Below are 26,776 nucleotides of genomic sequence, written 5' to 3'. Positions count from 1 at the left end.
GAGAACTCTCTTGTCATCCTGTTCATTTTCCTCCTCACTAAACTTTGCTGGAGAAAGCAGGAGGAGGAGGAGGTGCAAGATCAGTCCTTTCAGCAGTGACAATGCATTGTAATGTGCATATCTAGCCTGAGGTGACACCAGATGATATGAAACTTCTACCTGAGGCACTAATTTGTAGTCAGTGATGCCTCCTTCACACATTAATTGTGTGACAAGAGCGCATATAATGAAAGGACAGCTGGGCTCTCCCTCTGCCCTTGGCTTTGGGGCCACGTGACTTCCTCACCCCACCTCCTAGGGACATGAGCTTGCCTCTGAAGATATGCATGGATGTTGGGAATGGGGAGCTGAGTGACCTCAGAGGTGGTGCCTGTAGCATGGCCCCAATGCCCTCTTAATTGTGTGGAACCTCTTCACACATTGTGCATGTGAAGGAGATTAACACTAAATATATGTGCACGTGTGTGCTGACAGAAATAAAGTTGGGATACAAAAAAGAAAGGAATTCAATGTCAGCTTGACCCAGCCATTTTACTACTTAGTAGCAATAGTGTTGTGCTTCAGATGGATATTATAAAGATTGCAAAAGCTATCTAGTCAGCCAGACTGTCATATTCAGTAGAAATTGCCAGCTCTGGCTTGAGAAAAAAACCTCTGGGTCATAATGATCATGGCAATACCACTTTCCTTTTTAGAGGTGGATGTTTAACCTTTCTGTTAAGGTTGGTGGGTTCTCTCCTCTCCCAACTTTGCTCCCTTTGTCTCCAAGCATTTGTCTTCCATTAGAGATTTCTTTCAGTGGACTTTTGCTAGAAGCCAGCAGCTGGGAAACTCCAATAGTAGCTAAACAATACTCAAGTTCAGAAATGCGCTCCAAGGATTCATGCCTCTAGGCTTGGCAAGTGCTCAGACTGTTGCAGAAGCCATTCCATCAGTCCCTGGAGAACAGCCAAGTTTTCAACCCTTCTAAAAAAGAAGGCTCTTTTAGCAGTCAACTCACTGGCAAGCGTGGCATTGCCTCAATGTTCAGATGATGAAAATGAAAACAAAAATGGCAGCTTAGAATTGATGAAAATTCTGTCATACCTGGTTATATTGTGTTTTCCTCACTAAGTTGTACCTTTGAGACAAGGCAAGGAGAGGGAAAGGAACAAAAGGTACATTCCGGACGCTGCTTTCAGAACAAATACAAACAAAACAATAGCTTCATGGTATCTTAAGAAATGGATGGAAGGGAACACAAGCGTAATCTTTTCCCCATCTCTGAAGTAAAAGTTCTCCATAAATTGCTCATGTGAACTGTTTCATAAATTCTCTTTAGGCTGTTTTAATTTCATCTGAACTGTTTGCCTATAATCCTGTTTTTGGTTGTGCAAAGTGGACTATAATGGGTAGTAGCCAAGCAAAGACTGGTTGGTCACACTCACACCCCTAAAGATGCCCCCTCAGAAGCACTTCATGTTTCCAACAGGGTTTGGCCATACCGGTTGAAGGTCATTTGACCAGTTAAAACACTTCTTCTTTCATGTTTCGTGGTGCTGCCACTCAAAGTGAAGGCTTTTAAACAGTGGATTGTATTCAAAGTTAGAGTAGACCCATTGAAATTATTGGGACTTAAGTTAGTCTAACATTGGACACAATCCATTAACTGGAAGTAGCTACCTTGAGAAGTTTAATTACTAGGCAGTGTATAAAAGCACATCATATCATGAAGAGGTGTGTCACCAACAAATCTCTGTGCTTAAACACAGATCTGCTTCAGTCATGTAGAAAACATGTCTTTCTCAAGTTATTTTTTCTACAGAAACCTGGAGAAAAGTCAGAGTTATCAATAAAATACATTTCCTTTCCTGTAGAAACAACCCTTCAAGGACAACCATAAACATGTCTAACTCGATCCCACCTTGGACTGTTTGCTCTGATCCTGGAATTATCTTTGTTTTGTCTTACATATATTTAGAGAGGCGCAGAACATTCTCTCTTTGTTCAGTGAGAACCTCTCTATATGTCATCCCCTGGAGCACTGTGAGGCAAGTTTACTCTAAAGATAAACCATATCAAGAAGTACAAAGTCTTGCAGCACCTTAAAGATTTGTCATGGCATTGGCTTCGATGCACACTGTCTATGTAAGTGTGCATCAAAGAGACTTTTGGTTACCTATGCAAATTGTTACAATGGAAGGCATCCCTGATAAAAGCCTCTCCTGCCTTTTGTTAGACATTGAGAAAAGTCCCAGAGGTCTCTGAAAGGTACCTGATTCCATAGCTGAACTATTTGTTCACCATGGAAACCTTGCATACTATTTAATCTAAATCTGCTTTCCTTTCTATTTTGAGCCACTGCTTTCTATCTCTTGAGGAACTAGAGACAGCAGGGCTAGCCCTGCTCCTAGGAAGAGTGGGGCAGCAGAACAGTGGGCAAGGTGTTGGAGAAAAGACCTGTGTGTGCCACAAAGCCTGCCTTGCACCCCTAAACTAGCCTGCTGCCCTCAGGTGTCATCCTATCACCAAGGCTGAAATAAATTTCAACTGCCAGTCCAGTCAGCATCTATATATAGAAATTGGGGCAAGGGGGCTGCTATCTTGTCCTTTGCCTCAGGCAGCAAAATAACAAACTCTCCAGACTGGGGATGAGAAAACCTAAATAAGGTAGCTTGGTGCAGGCATCAGGGAATTAGAAGTCAATGCCTTGGGGGCAACTCATCATTGGACATGTACTGCCCACTGTTCTCAGAAGATAGGGATAGCAATAGCTCTCCTCCAGTCATCTGGCTCTTCACTCATCCCCTGTGATTTCTCAACGAGATTAGATAGTTACTGGTGTATGTTTTGGAGAACATGGAGATGTGCAATCCTCCCACTTGAATTGGTGAAGCCCAGAAGAAACTTTATTGCTTTGGAGTCTCTTGGCCTTTAAAACACATAAACTTATCTATGGGGCATATTTGAGGTAACCAAATACACATAATGATGAATCTATGTCCTGAAAAACAGATTCAGTTCACAGTGTACAGCCTGTTGTGCATGGGAAATTCCAAAGCTAACACTAAAAACATTCAGCCCGGCCATATCAAACAAGAGGTCTCCAGCCTTTTTGGGTCTGTGGGCACATTTGGAATCTTGAGAGAATGTCATATGCACTCTTGCAAAATGGCTGCCACAGTGGGAATGGCTGGTCAGAATACTTGTTTCCTACAAGGCAAACTTCTCAGAGTAAAAGAAAAGTAACTTGCCCGAGAAGCAAATCCTAAATCCAAAGAGAAGTGGGGTCTGAGCACCAAAAGTCAAACCCATGCCCTTTAAACCCAGCTGGAGGACACCATGCTGGCCTTCTGGTCCACACCCCTTGCTCCTCTTCCCCCAGTCTTTCAGGTTCACAGCCTTGCCATAACTTTAGTTCCATGGCTACTAAATAAACTACATATACATCAATGCTCATTTTTCAAGTACCTTAAGCTTCTAAGATTGATGGATGTTTACACTGTACCCATTTCTGAAACACACACTGGATCCTAGTAGTTTTCATTACCTGTCCAAAAATGATATTTTAAACCTTTCCCAGTGAAATACATAAAGCATGTCCTGCCCAAGGCTTGGATATAAAACTCACTTCACTTCTTGAAGCAACTGCACGGTGAAGAGGAGTCAGCCACATGTTGTCCTTGGCGTTGACACGAGCCCCTAAAAATTAAATGAATGTATTTTGAACATCTTCCACAAAATACATTTGGCTTTAAGAATGTCAGTGTAAACAAGTGATTCAGGGTGCAGGGAGTGCAAGAAGATTGAACTCCGGGCTTCTCATATTTTATCTCAGTATGGTTGAGAACAAGACTAGCTTACTTTTGATGACAAAACCCCTACTCTTGACAAAGCCTGGAGAGCTGAGCAGAGAAAATGAGTAAGCTGGGAAGATCCACTGGAACCAGGAAAGGGAAACCTGCAAACCTGCAGCTGAAAGCTTGTGAGGATATTGCCTATCACACTAAAGCAAGCAGAAGTGGTTTTAGCAGCCACAGTTCCCTTGAAATGCTACAGGACAAGCTGAGAAATCTGAATTTCACGCCACTTGAATGTGCCCAAATGGATGCCTGCATTGCTCCAGCACTTCTTATTATGTGACCGCTTAACCTTGCACAGATATCTCTCTTAACCTCTTTACTTATTTCAAAAAAAATGTATGAACCACCCAGCAACAACCTTACGGTGCTTGTTTGACCTTCAGATCAATCTCTGGATTGTGGTAATGAGCAGCAGACAGGAAAAGGGCATGTATCTCGGCCTCCACCTTTATATCTCCTCATCACTTTATTAGGGTTATTGTCTAATGCATTGAAAAATGCCAAACAAATCCCTGTTCTATCACTCCAGTATAACATATTCCCCTAAATTTAGAAAAACACAACAATAATCCTTCTCCCCAAAGAAATCACTACCATTCTCTGAATATTTTACTGTTTTTAGTAACATTAACTTGGCTCACACATAATGCTAATCCATAGATTGTTTTTTAAGAACGGGAAAAATGTGGCATTATTTCTGAAAGTGAAAGAAAGCACTTTTTCTACTTGTGTTTTTCTACTGTTTCACTGTACCACAGCGCCATCTACTGTTATGTACTAGGAAAGCAGGAAAGGAAGCACTTTTTGTGTAGTACCTGGACTTTTTTTTTAAAGAGCACTTTATTGCCACACCAGCCCCTGAAACCATAATGTGTAGATTGAATAACATGTGTGAAACATGAAAAACTGTTTTCCAAAGTTAAAAGGTGGGTTGGGCATTTTTTCACTGATCAATTGGAGAGGTCCTCAGAAAACAAACTAGGCAGTGAAGATCAGAAAGTGATTTCCCTTGGTTGCTGTTGAACTGCTCCAGCTGCAAAACAAACACAACTCTAACAGCAGCAGACCACAAAGAGAAATAAGCAGCCACATTATCAACTTTATCGCATTTTAGCTTCCACATCCTCTTCCCCTGCTAGCTTTGCACAGTTCCGTTTAACTGACGGAGAGAAATGATCTGTATATTTGGTGCTATTAAAGCAGTTATTCAAAAGAACTAAGAAAAGATTCAACATCCCTCCCCCCACCTCTGGGGAAAAATTGCCATTCTAGTTAGTTACAATCTTTTAAAAACAAAACAAGGTCAGAGAGTGCCTTTAAACCAGATATTAGGACGTACTTCCTCACATGTCACAGCACTGTTACAAGTGCTCCTGCAGATAACAGGGAGAGCTTCTGCATCCATGCTAGGGTGGCTGATCGGCACCAGTGCCTGCCACGCTACCCAACAGATTTCGGGGTCCTGGTAGCAAAGGGCAACACTAATCACAGCAACAGTAACCTTTTATTTTGGGAGGCCTAGGTTAGTACAGTTGCAGTGCTGCGCATCCTTTAACAAAATTAACATTCGCTGGCATTAAATAAGCTGCTCCCTCTTACATTTTTAAACTGGAAGCACCATTTTTTTCATCCTAAGGCCCACAATGGGTGTTGGCTGGGAATGCATACATGGGGACACACAGAAACACTCTCTCTCTCTCTCTCTCTCTCTCTCTCTCTCTCTCTCTCTCTCTCTCACACACACACACACACACACACACACACACACACACACACACACGGGAGGGGGGTGTCACAAGAGGAGGCTTTTTGAAAGCTGAAATGACACACAGAAATTTCTCATTCTTGATAAGTGGGCCAGGGGCTGATGGGTCAAGTAGGGATCCAGAGGATCTCTGCCCATAAACTAAGGCAAAAGTAGACAACTTGTGACCCTCCAGATGTTTTGGAGGCCCACGACTCCTTTCAGCCCTAGCCAGCACAGCTAATGGTGAGGGGTCGTGGGAGCCGAAGGCCCAAACTTCTGGAAAGCTGCAAATTAGCCTCTCCTGATCAGAGGCAGCATGGCTATTATCACTGGGTGTGTGCAGTAAATAGTAGTGGTATTTTTACTGTATACATGTCTTAAAGTTGTTGGGTTTCTTTTAATGTATGTACGCATGGCTACACTGCTGTCATAACAAAACAGCTACTTCCTCAAGTTTCTCATAGACTCTGCAAAACTACTAAATAAAAAATAAGCATCTGAAACTGCATTTTACTAAATTAGGCAATTGGCTTGTCTAGACTTGAGTGTAGACAGAAGATAGATCTCCAGGTGTTTTGGACTTCAACTCCCAGAAGCTTCAGCTAGTATGGCTACTGCTCAGGAATGCCAGAAATGCAAAAGAATTGGATATTTCCCTACTGCCCACCCCTATCCTAAACCAATGCTGACTGGTAACGTATCTCCAATGTGCCTCCCATTGCTCAATGAAGGGGAACCTAGCCTTTATACATATTGTAAGAATAGTAGACTCAACTGTAGGGGTTTAAAAAAAATAATACCAGGTGCAGAAGTGTTTGTCGAGATCTTAGCACACAGGGAGGTATCAGTCCAATGAACTCTTATTTCCTTGGCTGTGATTTCAGTAAAAGGGTGTGCATGCTGCAATTATCATCAGAAGGAAAAGTCTCCTATTGGTGCCAGTGGGAACTTTTTTCCTAATGCCAATCGTGGCACAGGGAGGGGATTTTGCACAGCTGGGGAGGGAAGGGTTAATCAGTCTTGCCTCACACACTATGGCCCCAGTGAATGCCAGCCTTCACATCTAGTATTAAATGTTTAAAATCTGAGAAGTGACTACTAGACATGCAATTAAAATAACCTCCTGTTTAGGCTTCTGGTCCTTTTAAGACATGTCAGGGATAAAACCTGGGAGCTCCTCCATGAAAAACACATGTTCTACCACTCTGCTATACATAAATAGACAGGACTTTTAAAATCCCTTTCCCTGCCTGCCCATTATTTCAGTCTAACCAGGCAATGCCAAACCCTTGGACAGCAAAAACCCGCACAGCCATGCTGAGTTCAGGTTCACAGTGCCATTTTTACACATCAAGCCACAGGTCTTCAATTTACCTTTGAATAATTTCTATTTTAATGGTAACCTAGAGGGCCATTTTTGCACAGGATATATGCTTTATTCATTAGATGCTATGTTTATTTGCACTGCCACCAGTTCATCTGCCACAAGTCTAACTATGAACATATTTCACCAAACGTCTCTCCTGAGCCTTGTATGAAATTCAATGGGCCAGTTCTTTTTCTGCAGCATCTAGTCCTGCTGACAATATTCCTATTGGCAATAAATCTTTCTTGTACTCCTTTCAGTTAAAAAGTACACAAGATTTAGAGGGTCTGTTTTGACATTGGCCATGTGCATCCATAAAGCACAGTTAAAAATGTAGGCCATGTGTTTAATGAAATTAACAAAAACAGAATCATATTGGTAGTCTGATAGAGTCAGCTTACTTCTCATCCAGCAGGTCACTACAGAATTTACAAGTCATAACCTTGAGCTATTCCAAGGGGTAGGGCAGTCTATGGGCTGCATGAATAATGAGACTTCGGAGGTTTAAAAAGGGAAAGCAGTCAGAAAACATACACAAAATATATGGTATCAGTATATCTCCAACCCTCTAGTTTTGTATAAGATCTCATAAAACATGATTGTCTCATGTATAATTTTGCTGTTCAGGAGGGGTGACTCATTCAAGCAGCAACCCCAGCAAGATTCTCTGCACACAGACATTCTACTGCAACCAAGAAGACACAGGCACAGGCAAAAAGGTGAATTCATTTTAGGATTATGTGTAGAATAACAGAGCTCACTTCCACCCTTATGCTTTTAAATATTTATCTAAAAAGCTCCTTTTTAAAATAAGAAAGAAATGAAGCCATCTTTGTGAAATATCTACAGTGCTGGACAAATATAACCCACACATATTGTAGGCTCTATTGAAAAATGACCCCACACGCTAGGGGGCACTAGCTTTTAAAGGAAAAAACAGTACATTCTTAGATCTTTCTATATGCTTGAAAGGGCTAAAAGCAACATGTGTATGGACTGGCATTGCAGCAGCCCCCCTTTAAAACACATGCAGAAAAGAGCCACCATGGGCAAATTTCTATTAACTAAGAGCTGTTCCTGCAAAGGCCAAGACTGGCATTTTAGTCTTCACAAACATCTGAAAGGGGCTCCTATCTTCCGCTCCAAAAACATCCTGGAACTAACTTGATATGAAAGCTGAGGGCCAATTCATGCACTAGTTTTCAAGCTCTGTCTCCTCTCACACATACGGTGAGCATTGTTAAAAAGGAGCACTCACAGATTTCAGCTGCAGCGGATTTCTGTTCTCTCTTCTCCTACATTATTGCAGCTGCTGTGCCTCAAATCTAAAGGGTTCCTGTTCACTTGTTACACAGTTTGCACAAGCACAGACTGCTTGCATAAAAAGGCTTTTAAAAAGGTTTAGAAACCGTGCATCCCTGAGTAACAGCTGTGGAAACTAAATAAGAGACATTACTTCCTTCCCTGAGATCTTTCCCTGGTTGCTGTTGCGTACTGAATATCAGACTTACTGGATGGAACTCTGATCTCATTCAGCAACACTCTTCTGATGCCCCTAATTAGAGATGCATCATCACACTGTTGAAAAGATAGCAAATCGCATCTTTCCTTGGTTAGAATTGACTTTCGTTTTCTAAAGAAAGCTCTTCCTTCTTCTCTGTATACACACAATGCAAATACACAAAACTTGAAACAGGCAATGAATAAAATAACTGAAAATTGGAAATGCCTTCAACTGCAGCAACATTACAGAGGCCAACAATTGCTTTTTATGGTGCCACACTGCTACATATTTGTTATCTCGTTAAGACTTACAAACAACTTTGGTTGCTACTAGCATCCCAAGAATGAAGAAGTGGGGAAGGAAGCGGAAGCCAAGAAAAGTGGCTAGAATGCACACCATTGCTGAGAATCTATGAAGTAATGCAGGGGTGTGTGGGAGGGGGAGGACACTTTCATGCACAAAAAGTGAAGTCAGAAGGAGAGGGTATCTTGCAATCCTGAAGGGAAAAAGCACCCTGGGAGAGCCAAATGTGCATGGGAGCCACAGAAAATTGCTCTGTGAGTCCATTTGCTCTGACTCTATTTGCTCCAGTGTTTATTTCTCTGATTAACAACAGCTCTGCAAGTTCTTGGACAGAGGCGCTTGAGTGGCATCCAACATTTAACTTACTTGGAGCAGATGCATCAACATGTCAGCCACCTCAAATGCCATTTCTTAAAATAAAAAGTCAGGGAACAAATCAAATCAAATGATAAACCAACACTGGATACAGTCCTTTATTGTCAACTACTGCCTGGTCTCTTTTTGTAACAGGAGATGCCAATGATTGAGTATGAGACCTGTGAGCTGTGCTCCTGCCCCCAAGTAACTAAAATAATACAGAGCACAATCCTATGGTCTCCTGACATTGTTGGGGTGGGGGGAATATAGGATTATACAGCATTCCAGCTCCAAGTCCTGCAACACCCCCATCCCCACCCCATGTAGGTAGCATGAAAAGAACTACACTGGCTACTTTTTCAATGCTGGAAATCAACCTTGGAGAGGCATGTGCTGGTAGAAGGGGAAAGCAGGAGCCTGGGGCTGATGGATCATGCTGTATCCAAACAGTGCTCAAGCCTCCTTCCCTCCCACTCTGCAGCACTTCATCTAGATGGCTAAAAAGGGCTGTCTCATTGAAATGCAGGGAACAAGGCTTGGAGCAGTAGAAACTGCCCCTGCCACACCTTGTGTTCAGCACTAGATGCATGTAAGCCTCCATATTCAATGTTGTGACATTGGCTCATGCCTTAAATTGTGCAAAGTCCTGTGGGTGGAGAAGGGATTCAACCATCTCCTCCCTGCTGCTTCTCTACTCAAACTCATTCTGCTCTGCACTTCATAGCTGTCCAATAGCAACCCATGTCAAGACATAGTCAAGATGTGATGCTGAGATACAGACCAGGGCCTTAGTCCTTCATGCTCTCAGCCACAGCATCACACCAGCTCTTCAACTGGGATGACTTTACTATGCCAACCTGTGGACTGTCTCATGTTTATAAAGTAATAATGGAAACGCCAGCAGCTCCGCTTTCTCCCCATAAAGCCATTCATGAGCAAACACTGTGATGTTTGATTAAGGGCCTGGCTTCAGACTACAAATATTGACATTGCCAAATCATTTAATCCACCTCTAAACTAACACCCCTTTCACACATTATTCAGAGAAATAAATCAGATTAAAGCAGAGAGCACTGAGTTGGCGTACGACAATAGTGTATGCATGTGTATGTGTGTGCACACTCTCACACATGAAAGACAGAGAAGGTGTGCAAATGTTAACTATGTTACACTGTGGCATATGAGCTACAAAGGCCTGAACCAAACCTGAAATTGCTGCCAAGCCAAGCAAAGGATCCTACAACATTGGAAATCAGTTGGACTAACCTTAAGAGCAGCATTGGTCCTCACAGAATCATAGCATAGGGTCAGAAGGAGCCAAGAAGGCCATCATGTCCAAACCCCTGCTGGTGCAGGGCACCAGTTACATCATTGCACTCAGATAACCCTCTGGTTTCTTATTCAATGTCTCTAGTGTGGAAGAGCACACAACCTCCCTTGGCAACTAGTTCCACTGTTGTATTGCTCTAACAGAATGTTCTTCCTTGCATCTAGCCTGCACCTCGTGTACCGTACTTTAACTTCATTGTTAGGTGTTCTACCATCTGGGATGAGTGAGATTAGGTCTTTTCCTTCTTCTTTGTGACAGCCTTTGAGAGACCTGCAAAGTGCTATCATATCACCATGTAGTCTTCTTTTCCCAAGGCTGAACAGGCCCAGTTCTTTCAGCTGCTCATCATAAAATTTATTTTCCAGACTCTGTATCATCTTTATTGCCCTCCTCTGAACTCTCTCCAGATTTTCACCATCCTTTTTAAACCTGAAGGTGCCCAAAACTGAACACTGTATTCCAGGTGAAGTCTGACTAATGCAGAACAAAGGGGAAGGAGCACTTCTCTTTTTCTAGAAGTGATACCTCTCTCTCTCTCTCTCTCTCTCTCTGTGTGTGTGTGTATGCACGCATCCCAAAATAGTGCTTGCCTTTTTTGAGGCTGCATCACACTGCTGGCTCATATTTAATTTGTTGTCTACAACAACTCCAAGGTTGCTTTCTTTCTCAGTACTGTTGAGCCAAGTATTCCCCATTTTGTATCAAAGCAGCTGATTTTTTCCCCCTAGGTGGAGAACTTGGCTTTTGTCCCTGTTGAATTTAATTTTTACTTTCCGCCCAGCATCCTATCCAAATACAACCATGATTCGATCTTATGTCCATGTTTAAAGCATGGTTAAAGCCTGCTTGCAAATCAGACCTGTTAATCTTCAGCAGTGGAATAGAGGGCCAAAATAAACATTCCTTTAAAACTGTGTTTGGCACATATGTTTTTTCTTCATTTCTACACTACAGTAGGTGCAGGAATCCCAGTCCAATTTTTAAAAGCCCCCTACTCCCCACCAAGCTAAGGTCCCAATCTGAACTGGGGGCCCTGCACCTATTTTGGAGTAAACATGGAAATAAGATGTAGGTGGTAGACACAGATTTAAAATGTTTCAATATTATCTGTGCCTGATTAGCTGTTGATTTGTCCGGGGGCCTGTTTTTATGCTACTGCCATGCATATTATTATTTTACTATTACTAATAGTACTTACTAGTGCCAACTGTCTGCTGCCAGATGCTATGCAGAAGAGTGCAGGGGCACTGAACATTTAGATTCCCATCTCATGCAAACAGGTGCAGGGTTCGGGTTTTCCCCCAGTTCTTCAATCTGTCTTGCATTCATGCTCTTGAATTTACCTTGTGTGCAATGGGTTGCTTCTAGAGCACACAAAGTGAGGTTCAAATTTGTGGCTGTGTCATGAGTCAGAGACATCCCGCATTCCTCTGCCTTGCACTCATGATCTTGAAGTTGCTCCATTTCTTGTGCGATTCCCCCTGTAGTTAGCTGCTCTGCTTTCACCAACCCCACTGTCACCAGCAGCCACCTTAAGCCAGCAATAGAATATATATAAGTAATGTGCTCTTTACTATTTGCACTGTACTTTCTAAAGGTAAAAAAATCAAAAGTAGAAAGCACCCACTTTGCTTTGCCTCTGCAGTTTGCAAGTGCCACTAAATCATTATATTCACTTTTTTTCCCACAGCTGTAATCAACGTGCTTCCAAATTTCTGTAGATGTTCATGCCAGTAGGACTGAGTTAGGAGGATATGTCTTCTGGGATGCTTCACTTTTTAAAATTAGATTTTTTACACTAATTAAAATATTTATAATACAAATAATTGAGTTTTGATGTAAAAGATCATCCTTCTCTTTATAATTCTGAATATTGTATCTTATTTTGGTGGTCGTTATAAACTAACAGCCAAGTAATAAATGTGTTAGAATGTGTGTGAAGTTTAATGTCTTTAATTTAAAATCTTTAATGAGAGCAGCACAATCTTGGTGTCACATTCTCTCCATAGTTATTATATCCTGTTCCTAAGCTTTTTAAATTTCCTTTCTACTCTTATTTCATATTTGTATCCTTCCCAATTCATTTATACAGTTAGGCTCATTACTGAAGTAGCAACAGCTGGATATTTTTATAAGAGTGTTGTTGTCATTAAATGTTTTTAAATAATGCAATTTTAATAGTATAATGCAAGATAGATAGAAGCTTTAGGAATTAGGAAATGTTATGTAGGACTATGAAAACACTACAACACTTCCACATGCTTAATATTTAGAGTATTTGCTTAATACTGCTCCTGATAAGCACAAGCCTTTTACACACATCCTTCAACTCTGCACAATGGACTGACCAGTAAGGCAAGCAATATTTCTAATACCCCAACAGAGGAAGCACAATTATTCTGTTAGTGTTATTTTGCATATAGTACATTGCATAATTCTCTGCATATCTGTGCCAGTGCAAATGTTCCTGGCTTCAGCACATCTCAGGATCATATGGTGTTGGTAGAACTGGACCTTAGGGACAGATTCCAGGTCCCATAGCCCAGAGGTCCCAAAGGACTAGTCCTTTGTGAGTGATCAGAGAAGCAAAAGCAAACTCAATTTTATTCCTGCAGTCATGATGATGCTACAATTTAAAAGACCTTAAAGTGCAAGGCAATACACACTAAGAGTATTTTTTAAAAGATTAATAAATCAGAATGGGCAAACATGTTAACATATGGAATGCAGAAGTAGTTTTAAGGCATGGATGTTGGTTGGGAGCAGGGGGAAGACACGTGTCAACTGTGAGCATTGTCACAGAAGACATCCAAACAGCCCCCCTACCCCTGCATGACTTCAGGGCCTAAAATTGCCTCACTGCACCACTCTGCAGGGGTGTTCCAGCCATGGCGGCAGAGCACTGCAGCCAAAACAATTTCTATGCTGAATATTTCTAGCACCGCTGGAAGGACACAGCATCTGCAGGAAATAAGGAGGGTGGCTCTTCAGAGCTTGCTAGAACTTCACTACTCACCGTCACTAACAATTGGCCATGCTGGATAGTGCTGATGGGAGCTGGAACAGAACTCCAGATGGTCACTGGTTACTTCCTCACCGCACCCCTTTCAAACCAGCCTTCCCCAGCCTGGTGAACTGAATCAGAACTTTTGCTTTTCCCAACCAACACAGCTGGGGATGAGGAGATTTGGCCCAACATATCTCTAGAGCACCAGATTGCTGAAGGCTACAATGCCCCCACCCCCAGGTTTTTCAGGAAGATCAAGTGACCTGTGACTACCCACCCACCACTTTTTAAGGTCATTAAATCCTCCTCCCCCATCAAATGCTTCCACCAATTTCTTCCTTGCAATATTCCAGAACTACATTATGGTTCACACTTTAGGTTATTTTTATTATTTACTTATTTTTCAAATTGATATGCCTCTGAATAGCCAGACAGGGCTCAATAAGCAGCTAATATTAAAATGCAAGCTAACATTACAATTACAAGTACAGAGGGATGAGAGGGGAGAAATCTGCTGGAACAGAGTTAACTTGTATAGTCAGGTGATAAAATCTGGTCTTAAAATTTCTGTGGAAGAGGACAGTTTTTGCCTGTTTTGGTTTGTTTTGTTTTGTTTACATGACTAGCCATCATTCTGGCACTACTAGCACCAGCATCTGTGAAAATTACACTACCACTTTCACACAACCACACAGAAAGAATGCATTAAAAGCCAAAGCATGTTGCAGTCCCAGGCTGAATGCTGGGAAGATTCCTACACCTCAAGGGAACCTAGCTAGCGCTCTCGCAACAACAAATGCATAAACTCTGCATTTATGGACACAAACACCAATCCAGCATCCACCAGTCCAGCATCCACCTTTCCACTCAGCATCCTGTGGAAGACAACCCTTCAGCTGGTTATCCCTGATAATGCATGAAGGATCTGTAGCAGCCATAAACAATTTGCTTTCATAAATGGCAGACAGCAATAGAAGAATGACGTACCGGACAAGATGAGGAGCTCAATAATCTCTGCATCTCCTAGGAAAGCAGCGACGTGAAGAGGAGTCCTCTTCTCTGTGTCCTAAAAGGCGGCAAAAATGGCAAATGTGGTTATCAGTACAGAAAAATCAGAGGCCTACAACTACCACTGGGGCCAGGTGTGGCCTGTAGCTCCGAGGGAGAGAGGTGAGACCAGGCCTTGATCACTCATGGATGGCACTCTCAATACAGCTATGAGGGAGAAAGAAGTGGGTGGCTGGCAGAAGGGCCACTGACAGGTTTCCCTTGCTCCAGTCCCAACAGTAGCAAAGGTCAGTATTATAACAGGACTTTTGACATCTGTGCGATGCTGTGGCCTATAGAAACAGCTCCAGGATTTTTTTTGCAAGGGAAGGCAGAGACAGCTCAGGCAAGGGCTTGTTATCCTGTATGACACCCCTTCCCAACCAAGTGCCCTCCAGACGTTTTAATTTTAATTATTCTTTCAAATACAAAGACAAATACCAAAATCATACAATAAAGAAAAGAACACTCAGTTTTCAAAATAAAGTTTAGAAAACAAGAATCACCCTTGGTGCACCCCTCTACCAGGTCCATGGCTGCCTAGTATTTATTTTTTTCCCATTTTTATGCTCTTACTGAGATACCCCCTTCCTTCCAAAATTGCAGTACATCCTTTGAGGTGTGATTACCTTCCCCTTTTATTAATTCATATTCAATAAACATACCCCATATTATTAAAATCATTCTTCTCTGACAGTCCTTTTTTCACCCTTATCTTGCACATCAACTTGTTATTAACTGCTATATACACCAAACTTCTTTATACCATTCAATTAATTAGAAATCCCTTTTCTCCTTCCAATTCTTTGCTATTAATTTTGCTGCAGATACAAAATTCATTATCATTATTAATTCTCTGATATACCATTTCTTTTCACAAAAAATAGCAACAATGCTATTTCAGGGTCTGCTTCAATTTTTACATCCAGTATCTTACTAATCTCTTTAAAAATCATTATCCATTTTTTTAATGTTTCCATATTCCCACAACTTATGGAAATAGGTACCCATATTTTGTCCACATCTCCAATATACATTAGATTATTTATTATCCATATGAAATAGTTTAACCAGAGTCATATACCATTTCCATACTAATTTATAAAAATTCTCCTTAATTCTAATTGACACACTTTTTAATATTCTCCTATCCCATATTTTCCACACTTATCCTTGTCTATGTCCTTCCCTAAATCCATTTCCTACTAAAACCCTCCAGATGTTTATGGAGACTTTTCATGCAGCATCCACACCAATTTTTAACTAGTCACAGCTGGCTGGTTTCTTCTCAAAATCTGAAATTTATTAGATTTATATCCCACTTTTTTTCTTACAGCAAATGCAAAATGGCTTACATTAGTCTCCTCCTGCTGCTCTCAACCTTATCCTAACAATAACAACCCTGAGAGGTAGCTTGTGCTGAGAGCCTGTGAACCACTCCATGGCCAAGCAGGGGGCTAGAACCCAGATTTCCTGAATCCCAGGCCCACACTCTTACCCCAGACACCACACTGGCTCTCAAATTATTAAATACAAATATATACTTAGATATTTTATTCTATGGGTGTGTGTGACAATTTTGATGGTCAAAAGCAGAGCCTATTTTGAAAGAACCTTGGGTGAGATGCACAGAAGTATAGCCAGTACAATGAATAATAGAGTCTTTGTTGAAAGGAAGGAAGGAAGGACATATTTCTTATACATATTTAAATTTATGACCTTGTCTATCCTTTCCCTACAGATAAGAGAGACTTCACTTCTATATCCACGTACTCCCCAGCTTCCATTTTATTTCTGTGCTATTATTTCTTTCTATCTGCACTTCCAAGTCTAATTTTTGTAGTAGTAATGATTTGCTTGTGATCCCCTACTGGGGATGGAAAACTTCAGCTGATGCCAAACATCTCTGTAATTATCCACATCCCACTCTCCACCTGTACTCCATGCAGACATAATCATAATTATGATAGTATAGCTCTAGTAATGAAGGAAAAGGCCTGTTCCTGATGAGCACTGCATATGAACTGCTGAACACGGGCACTCAAACAGTAAGTGGGCTGAAGGTGGAAGCAGCAGCTGCCACTTTTGATCAGGAAAGGTTCGCCCGTGAACAACACCATAGCTGGATAAGGCTACATTTTTTTCAGGCAAGGGTTCTCCTGCATGGTGCCTTTCCGACAGCACCAACTCAAGGGGGTGGGAGCCCTTGGACAAGATGTGGAGCACAGTGGGCCCCGCCATAAATCCTCTCTTCCTGCTCCCCATGCCTGCCACTGCTTATCTACGCAGGAGGCATAAACCAGAGTTATGGAATCCCTTCAGCCCAAGGGGGGCCAATTGTGACTTCAGCGAAGCTTGTGGCGGGGGGAGACACAATCAAAAGCAAAGGGGTGAGGTCAAAAATTTAAAAGAATGACAACATATTGCAGTGGAAAGTGCTTCCTACCAGTAACGAAACCTCAAGAGAGGTGTTCCAACTTTTAGAAGGTGGGAGGCTACAGAAGGGCAGTGAACTTACCAAACAACTGGCAGATGGGAGAAAGGGGTTGGAACCATGACAATCCGAGGGCTAAGTTTAGATCCTATGAGGGCTGGGTTTGACTTCCAGCACAGCAGCAGGACCAGGGGGCTCCAAAGATCAGCAATGGTCCCTCTGCAGGAATGTAGACCTTGGCAAGTGTCAAATGGTACTGACTCCCAGTGATAGCCCTTCTCTGCAAGGAGAAAGGCTCTCCTGAAAGCAGTCAGTGGTTGTGTCATAAACAGAAGGTCTTGACATCTAAGTCCTCTGCCACACTCTTTTGCTCTCTCTCTCATGTAAAAGTTTAAACCAGCCTTCCCCACCCTGGTATCCTCCTGATGGGTTGAACATTAACTCCCCACATGGCCCACCTAGCCATTATTTCTTTATTTGGTCCACCAATCACAGTCAGATACAAAAGATGTTCAATAAGAGAGAAAGAACAGAGTACCACCGAGTACATTCTGACCTTAGGAATTCATTTTCAGCACTACAACTGAACTCAGCTCTCAGTCATTTCAAACAACAGGCCACTACGCCAGTCTCTGACCTGGAAATCAGTAAAATGTGCTGATCTACCACAAATCACCCTGAGATCTGACAGTAGACCCTCATCTAACTTCTGCCCATTCCTGATGCACAAAACCCTAAATATGGCACTCAGCCTTAATGAAGTTTAAAGCATCTCTGGAAGTTATGACCTATCTGCAGTGATGGGAAGATGGCTACCAAACTATAAAAAAACCCTAAGTGGCAGGGCACGTAAACTGATGCAACATCTCTCTCATTTCCTCTATACATGTTAGGGAAGGAATCAAGTACACATAAACACTCCAACCAAAAGAATGAAATTCGACAACAGGAAAGATTACATACCTTGTTAAGATAAGCAAGGCATGTTTCAAGTACAGTCCTTAAACAAACAAAAAGGATCTGCCCAAGAAACTAAGTAATTCCAAAAATATATTTGTTGAAGGAAGAAGTAAAATTAATTTGCCTCTTTGCTTTATCCTTTGACAAACTTATCATTTGCTTTGCTCCTTCTCTAAACAAGAGAATATGCTAGAAAGACCAGAAAATTATGCATCAAGAAGGTTATTTGTCTTTCTGGGGGCAATAGCAAAATAACATAATCAAGGACACTAGTGAATGCAGAATAATTGCATGTGTATCATTTATGTCTAAAAGATTTGCAAATCTTCACAGAATTGTCTATCTAGTCAATCCTATGAAATGTGCTAAGGTGGACAAAATTATCACCCAATATTCCACCATTTTAGACAATGTAACCAAAGATAAGTAGAATTTTCAAAGTGGGAAATCCTAGATTTTTTTTTTACAAAAACAGCAGTGAATAGGATATGTACCTCCAAATTAGTGAATTCCACAATCCATGATTTACTTGTAGCTGGATCAAACACATCTGTAACTGGCATGGGCAAAATGAAGGATGAACATGCATGCACGAATGCATGTACACACACAATTTACAATTTACAAAACCATTGCCAGGTAGTGATTAACAAACATTATGACAAAATAAGTCTTGAGGGGACTGGCAAATGACCATAGGAGTAGGAATGCTTTCACACAAGAGCATCACCTGGGCAGCTTCCAACAAAATCACTCTGATCCAGCACCTTTCATCCATTTTGTGGTTCAAAGGTGACCGTTACACTTGGAAATAGCCAAGTAATTATCTAAACTGTAAGCACACACCCTCTCCAGTTCAAGGCAACTTTATGTACTCTCAGTCTCACTATGTCCCTACTAGGCAAGTACATCGAATGGTGCCAGGAGGTAAGCCCTTCTCCTCAGTGGCACCCCGAATTTGGAATAGTGTATCCAGTACACCTGGTACCAATCTGATTGTTATTTTGGTGCCAGGCTAAGACTATTTGTTCAGGCAGACATTTACAACTAGTCAGCACTGCTGTGGACAGATTAATCCATTCATTTATCAGAGTGGTATATTCTTTGGGTAAATTCTATGACGAGCATGATTTATTTATTTAGGATATTTCTGCACTTTCATTCCCGGATGGCTTACAGTAAAATCTATAAATACACTGTACATATCCCAAACAACAATAAATTAGATATCCCACAACTAAATAAAATTAATTATTAAAATAATTATTAAAATAGTGCTGATAATGTACTTTGATGTTGAAATGCTGTTGTTGCCTGACCTGGGATGTTTTTAAATGAAGGGTATGATATATATGGAAATACTGCTAAATAATAACAACAACACGAGTATGTGATCCTATAATCTATGGCAGACAGGCATTCAGACAGTAAAAAAAAATCTATCAGAAAAATTAGACTGCAATATTCCCTGAGAATCAAGTTTAACACAGTCACAAAGTGCTTGTTCTTGAAGAGATATAAATGACACAGGGGTTCAGCAAATCATGGGTTTTTGCCTAGAGTCTAGCTAGGGAGCTTTCTGAACTGTCCCTTTCATTAGGTCTGGCACATTAATGACATTAACATTCTATAAAGCCCAATAAACAGGAATGTCAAGCATCCTTACCATCACTGGCACTAGGCCAGTGAGATCATTTGGAGGAACCCTGTGTTTACAGCTAGTAGTGGACAGATAAGTAATCAAATGTGCCATCATATTTAGAAGAAGCATTTTGCTTCACCTCACATTCAGGAAGAAAAATGCGTTACTCCTATCTTAGCTGCACTAACTACACAAAGGACCATCTAAAGCAAAATGAGTAGATTGTAGGAAAAAAAGCCCTCCCAGGTATGCTCACATAAAGTTAATAGTTTAAACTGATACAAGGAGATAAGGCAAAGAAATGAACATATTTTGCTTTGTTAAGGGCAGATATACACCTTATCAAATATCAAATATTCCCTTGCATCTTAACCACATTGAGTTTGAAAACCCAAAAACAGTCCAACATCAGTGAAAAGAAAAGTGCTCAAACATTCTTTGAAGTTGCAAAGCTTTATTGAAATATCAGCATGTTATAGAGTAACTTTCTAACAAAGGAGTAATCAGAAACCCAGTAAGATAGGCCTAGGACTCTCTGTCAGACCAATAACTAAGCCTTAGGAAAGCCACTTCAATTTTTTAAACTGGGGAGGGGGAAGCTGGGAAACCAGTGGTTGAGGAAAAAGAGATATGGCTGCCTGAGGAACTCCCGAGGATAGCTCTGAGATACATCATCACTGCAGTACAGGATGTGATAACTGGTAGGACCAACTAAAGTAAAGTGGAAGAAGCTACTATCTGGTCTTCTATAACATTTCCAAACAGTGGTCCAATAACACTAAGTGTTATGCACATGAGTTTCTATGAACCCATAAATAAAAATAAAAATTTTATTTTGCATACATCTAAGCCTTTAAGTAATTAAGGTAATTACTAGTAATTAAATAGACTAGCTTCCATATATGCCCACTGTTTACATATTTTTAATCTGCATCATTGCACACCTGTTAACTTAGTATAATGCTTCATTCATCTGATGCTTATACCTTAATGAATTTATTAGTTTGTATAGTCTCACAACAATTTGATATTTTTGCTACCAATCTGGAATTTGTTTTTGGTATCTCTTGGAAAATAAATACTGTTTTTACTATCTCCCAAACATAGCAACAAGCAGCTGCCTTGAACAGAAATAACTCTGAATGTCTTGTATATATACAGCTCTTGCCCTGAGCCACAACTACTAGCCTTGATGTCCAAGGTTTGCTGTCAAAGTGATGCCTTCATAGCACTTACTGCAGTTACAAAATAATAGAAACCAATAAAAGAACAAAAAGTAGTAATTTTATTTTGGAAAAGAATGAAAGAAGAGGGTACTGTGGATATCTTTACTCTTTTTGCCAGCCCTATTCAGAAACTGCAGATATTTGGGATGGCACTCTGCGTCAGACAAACAAAAACACTTTAGGATTTTTTCTAACCAACCTAGACAGTTCCTCAGGAGTCTGCTGAGTACTCAGTAACTGATCATAATCTACCTCTTCCTTTTTATCTCATCACTTCCTCTTCCTCCATTCCATTAAACATCCATATAAAATTACCATCCATTCGGTGTACACCCAAGCCTTGCACTCCATGTGCACAATAAAAATATCCAGTGCAGACTGTTCTTGCACTTGATCTCTGCTGGTCTGCATATATTTATACCCTTGTCTGATTTTAGGCTTGTCTTAACTGAACTAAGATCTGCCAGAGGTCCCTTACAAAATAAGTTACGAGCAGGAAGTCTCTCCAGGACTGCTTACTATATAGTTAATTCTTGAATCCCTGGTCTTAGTTCTGTTGTCACTTATTCCTATATCATTACACCTGCCATCAGCTTGAGGAGTCTGTGCATGGAAATCCTTCATTTCAGATTGTTGGTATGATGGCCTTCATGGCCCCTTCCAACTCTACCATCCTATGATTCTATGATCTATGGCTCTGTGACCATCTGGGAGCCCTAGCATATATCAGTTCTGTTAAAGGAATTGCTCCAAGAGCAGACACTCTACCTGCTGCAACTACTCTTGATCCTAAACCCAAGCATAAGATCCTACTTTAAAGAACGTCTCTATTTTTGCCTGGAGTTTTAGCAGTGACAAAACCATATCTTCTGTGGTGTTGGCTATCCTTCCTAGCTTTTTATCATCTGAAAAACTGATAAGCAACCGCTCCACAGAGCCATCCAAATCATTTATGAACCTGTTGAACAACACAGAGCCCAGGTCAGAGCACAGCAGCGCTCCACTCAACATCTCCTTCCAGGAGGATGCTGAGCCATTAACTAGCACTCAGGCTCACTGAATATAGCTGCTCAGGCAGCTGTGCATTCATCAAATTGTAGTACTGTTTAATTCATATTTTACCTTCTTGTCAACATGGGAAACATTGTCAATGGTTTTGCTGAAATTAAGATATATTACATGTACTACATTCCCATGATCTATCAAACCGTCAAAAAAGAAGAGATAGTTGCTTAGCATGACTTACTCTTGACAAACCCATGTTGATTCCTAGTAATCAATGCACTATTTTAGGTGCTAACAGACTGATAACTTAACCATCTGTTCAAGAATGTTCAAGAACTGATGTCAGATTGACTATTTCTAGACTTCCAGAAACTTATTGCAGGAGTTCTCAAAGATGACAGACAACAGCTCAGAAATAACATCTGTAAGCTCTGATCTTTGGGACTCAAATTAATTTAAAGGGCCCTCTAACTACATCATTACTTGTTTTGGCCTCAAACCCCTCCATATATCATCTGCTCTGCTTGTCCCAAGTTCAACACAGCTCTTCTTGTGACAGAAGGCTCAGGAAGTTCAACTTCTATCACCTATTAATAATTTACCATCTGTACTAGGTAAGCAAGCCCCCAAAAGCATGCAAGACTTTACTTTTTAAGAAGGGTAGGGAGGAGAAATACCAATGGTATTGATCTGTTTTGAAAACATTGTCCTACTTACTATAAAAATAATCAGAAATGTATTGGATGGCAGGGTCTGATTTTTTAGAATAGAATTCCGGGCTTTGCTATGGATTTTGCCCTCCCCCCCTCCACTGGGTTTCCCTCCCTGCTTCACAATGAAGTCTGAAATGACATCCATGCCAATCAAGTTTCAGAAATGAAAACTGGAAAAGTTTTGTACAGAATCACTTACCAAAGCATTCACATCTTCTGTTTTGTAGATTAACATACGTATCTCATCAGCATCACCATTGAAAATAGCTTGGACCAGCGGTGGCTGAAGAGACAAAACAGGAAAGAAAAAGGTTTATGGATTTATCAACACATTCTAAAACATTCCTCACTGTGCAAGCATCATGTTTACATTTGACTGCACTGCATTCTATCAATAAAACAATTCTAGTTATTTTCTTATGTTATCAATGGCAAGGGCAGCATTAGGGTGAGAATTTCTAGCCAGATCAGAATCCTCAGTGTCGGTGGCACAGGCTAGAAACTAGAACAGGAAGTCTGCACTGATCTGCTGAAAAGGCAGAGCCAGAAGCCAAAGTGCCTTATGTCAGCCTTGACCAGTCAAGCCGCTTCGTACCACCTGCCAATCATACCCGCTCATCCCTTTACAGAGACCGCCTACACCAGGTTATTTGCCTATATCCCAGTCTTAGCTACAGACTATAGATGTATAGACTATACAGACTTAGCTATAATCCTCCTAGACAGCTTGTCACAGATCTAAGCAATTGTTCTGCAGATATCCTGTTGTTAACATGCTGAAATCCAAAGAGTTGCCCCAAGGAGCTTTTGACAGGAGCAAGGATTTCAGGGCCTGGCCTCATTTCCACAGCTCCTCATATTGCAACAACAAAAGCTCAAAAACCCTATAATTCATCTTCTGGGCATAATATCCAATATATACCAAAGATGAGGTGTAGAACACTGGTCCTGATCTAAAACAATGGTTTATGTATCAGGGAGGATTACACTATAAGGGTTGGGCCCACTCCTCTTATAAAAGGTTGTGGGTACAGTGGGTACTCGGATGAAAAGGAACCAGAATCCACAGCTGATATCCAAGGCCAATGGACCCAAATATAAGCCAGGAAGGTGCTGAGAATCAGTTTGAAATCCTGTCAGAAAGTTTTGTGAGCTGACTGATATGGAGGAGGGAAGACAGAATAGCATTAATCTGAGGATATGGTTTAAGAGCGATTGTCAAGCCATTGTCTCTCAAATAGGATCCACCCTGAAAGTGTGTTTTGCACTTTTCCAGTTTGGAAAGGATGAGGGGTATCCAGTTTGGAATCCACTTCTTATCATTTAGCCACACTTCCCCAATAGACAACGTGCTAATGTTTCAAGTCTCTTTTGTTTATTGACTCTGCAATACTCTTTCTTAGTACAACAGAGCCAGCCTAGCCTGCCAGCTTGAATGCAATAAAGCTTTTTGTTGGAAAGCCTGTCCTAGTCTGCTTGGAAGGTGGTATGGGGTGGAGATCTGAGTGAGACTGTATTCCAGGCCCTTGTTGCCCTTGGCCTAATTCTTGTGGCCCACAGAGAGAGCATGACAAAGAGGCAGAGAGAGAGAGAGAGGAGCGCCTGTGGTGGCCGAGAGAAAATCCTCTATGACCAATTTTCAACTGTGCAAACAGTGCCTTTTTTTGCTCAGGCTCTGCACAACACCAGCTGTGCCCGCCCACCTACCTGACTGATTTTCCCTGTGGGTCAACAACCCTTCCTAAGAAAAAGATTCCACAGCCCCAATCTAATTGCTGCCACATCTTTTAAAAATAGTTGCCTGGCAGTCCTTAAATAAGAAGCCTAATAATAAGGACTAATAATAATACTAGGTCATCATGCCCTGTGAATAATGTTAGAGATTTCCAGCCAAGCTGCCCACACAAATATGCCAGTGGAGTACACAGCACACTGAATAAATACAGGTTATCTCTTCTGCTTCCTGAGCTATTTTTAGCCAGGAGCTTCAGTCCAAGATGGCTTGTTTCTACGTTTCTTTATATAGCCAGACTTCTGCCCTCAAGATTTCTAATGTTTCCAGGTGAAACAGAGGGCACTTCCTGCAATTCCCTGGAACCTGGCCAGTCTCGTACCGGACACACACATAAATGATGCAGCACTGGAGCTGCATGTTTTGACAATAAAATAGCCAACATTTCCAAACCTATCCGTTGGGGCTCTGCAAATAGGCAGCGCATAAATGTATGGGCCAATTTTGAAAAGGAAAACCAGCATAGAGAACTTTACATTCCCTTTTCAATCCTCCTCCTTTCAAGATGATGCTATTCCATGCAAGCTGTGGCAGTTCAATGGCATAAAATGACAGATTAAAATCTGGTAAATCATTCCTCCCATCCAGTCTCTTATTTCTTAAATCTGCTACTGTAGTAAAGAGTGAGAGACACCCAAAGGAAAAGCTTCAATGCTGGTTCATAGAAGAAAAGTCATAGCCCTACAGAGCTTGCCAAAGGTGTTCCAGACAGAGTTTGCATTTTGTAATCACCCTATATAACCCACAGAATTTTACAGCAAGTCCTATTAAGTTTTCCTACCAGTTCTTCTGCCTTTTGTACTCAGAAGGTAAAGCTAGAATAACTGCACAATGTCTTTTGAATGGACGCACCAGACCCCTTCTACCTGGACGAACCTTGAGATCCAGAAATATACAATATACAGAAGAACTGAGCCAGCAGGTTTAACCCCCACACTTATTGCACACCTGTACTGAGTACTTCTCATTTGTGTTAATTTTGCACAGAGCCCAAATTCTGCTGTAAAAACAAGCATACATGACCCAGCTCATGAACCCTTAGGGCCATATTCTCAGACATGATAATGGAGAGTGCAAATAGCCACTTTCGAGACAAAAATAAAAACTGTCAATGTTACTTTCTTTAAGAGTCTCATTTTTGCAAACTTAGATTTGTTTTGTCTTGAAATTTGAGAATTTTTGTCATCTTAAATTCAGTTTCTCCCAAACTTTGAGAATGTTTAAAAAATGTGTGAATGTTTCTATGCATTTTTCTGCATGTATCTCCCAATACATGCATTTTTGTAGGCAATGGTGTCAAATATATATATTTGCAAGCTATGTTGGTAATACATGTAATTCATAATGCTATTTTCACTCTAATGCAAATTTTATACGTATTTTTGATTGAAGTCCTCTGTAGCAGAGTGGAGAATTTTTAAAAATATCTGAGTTTCTCCATTAGTTGTGCTGTTTGGAAAAGATGGGAGTTGAAGTCCAGCACATCTGAAAAGCACATGGTTGGGAAGGCTGAAATATAGCATAAAGTTCTAGTCTCCATTCACAGACACGTACGTACACTTTGGAGAGCTGAGGTGTATGAAAAACAGATGATGGTGCTTGTAACCAGTTCATCCAAGTGGTGAACAGTTTTCAAAGGGTTTTGTGGCCCTTTAAAAAGCCTGCAAAAAAAAACCCATAGAAGGCTGTGCTCCCTGTGAGCAACATTGCCTCTTTCACAACCCTTCTAAGACTCCAAAAACTACTGGGAGAATTTCAGGCTACCACTGAAATTATTACAGAATTTTAATTAGTTGCAGATTCTGGAAACTACCTTGTGTGTCCCATACATACCAAAAAGGGTAGGACACAAATGTGTCCCCAGGCACACAGAGAAACATAGTATATTCCATTGGCCCCTATATATAGTCACTATTTTTGATGCCTCTCTCTGGTTCAACACTGTCCCTACTGCACATTTTTGGGAGACACTGGGAATTCCCTCTGTGCTAGTTTTCAGGATGCAGTCCCCTTCCCAGGGTCTCTGGGTATTAAATGCCTTAGTAGAGTAGCTGAACATACATGGTGCAGAAAAGCTGGTACCCTCTGACTATTCTTTTCCATTGGCCATACTACTTGGGACTGATAGGAATGGTGGTCCAAAAACAGTGGCAGCAGCTTTCCAAAGATTTGGACAACTTTTTTCCCCATGGAGACCTACTCAGGGACTTTCTGTATGCAAAGTGAATGTTCCCCCATTGCACTACAGCTCTGACACACGTGGCAAATGTGCAGATAGAGTGCATCTCTGTACTTCCATTTATACAAACATTCATAACCAAGATGGTTGCTCTTTCACAACCTCTACATGTGCTGAATGTGCTTGAGTTGCAGTCATGCTATAATTACAATTGGAAAAATTGTCGAAATAAACATTATTAGTTTGAGGGCTGCTGTTTTTTTAAAACTGTGACTGGTCAATTTGTTACCCCACCCTGATTCAGAAGCCAACACAGAACATG

At 41.1% G+C, this 26,776-nt stretch overlaps 1 protein-coding gene across 1 annotated transcript in view; it reads right to left on the bottom strand.

Moving 5' to 3' along the window:
* ANKRD44 (ankyrin repeat domain 44) overlaps positions 1-26,776 on the bottom strand; it is a 162,135-nt gene that overhangs the window by 82,626 nt on the left and 52,733 nt on the right. Inside the window, exons 2-4 of the mRNA XM_044432145.1 lie at positions 22,683-22,766; positions 14,444-14,522; positions 3,611-3,681 (exon numbers count right to left, since the gene is read on the bottom strand). Of these exons, the coding sequence (XP_044288080.1) occupies positions 3,611-3,681; positions 14,444-14,522; positions 22,683-22,766 (234 nt within the window). The remainder of the gene's footprint in view (positions 1-3,610; positions 3,682-14,443; positions 14,523-22,682; positions 22,767-26,776) is intronic.

This window comes from Varanus komodoensis, unplaced genomic scaffold (genome assembly GCF_004798865.1).
Source record: "Varanus komodoensis strain SLA01 unplaced genomic scaffold, ASM479886v1 scaffold23, whole genome shotgun sequence".
In the NCBI taxonomy this organism is placed as follows: Eukaryota; Metazoa; Chordata; class Lepidosauria; order Squamata; family Varanidae; genus Varanus; species Varanus komodoensis.
This window is presented reverse-complemented; position numbering and strand designations above follow the sequence as displayed.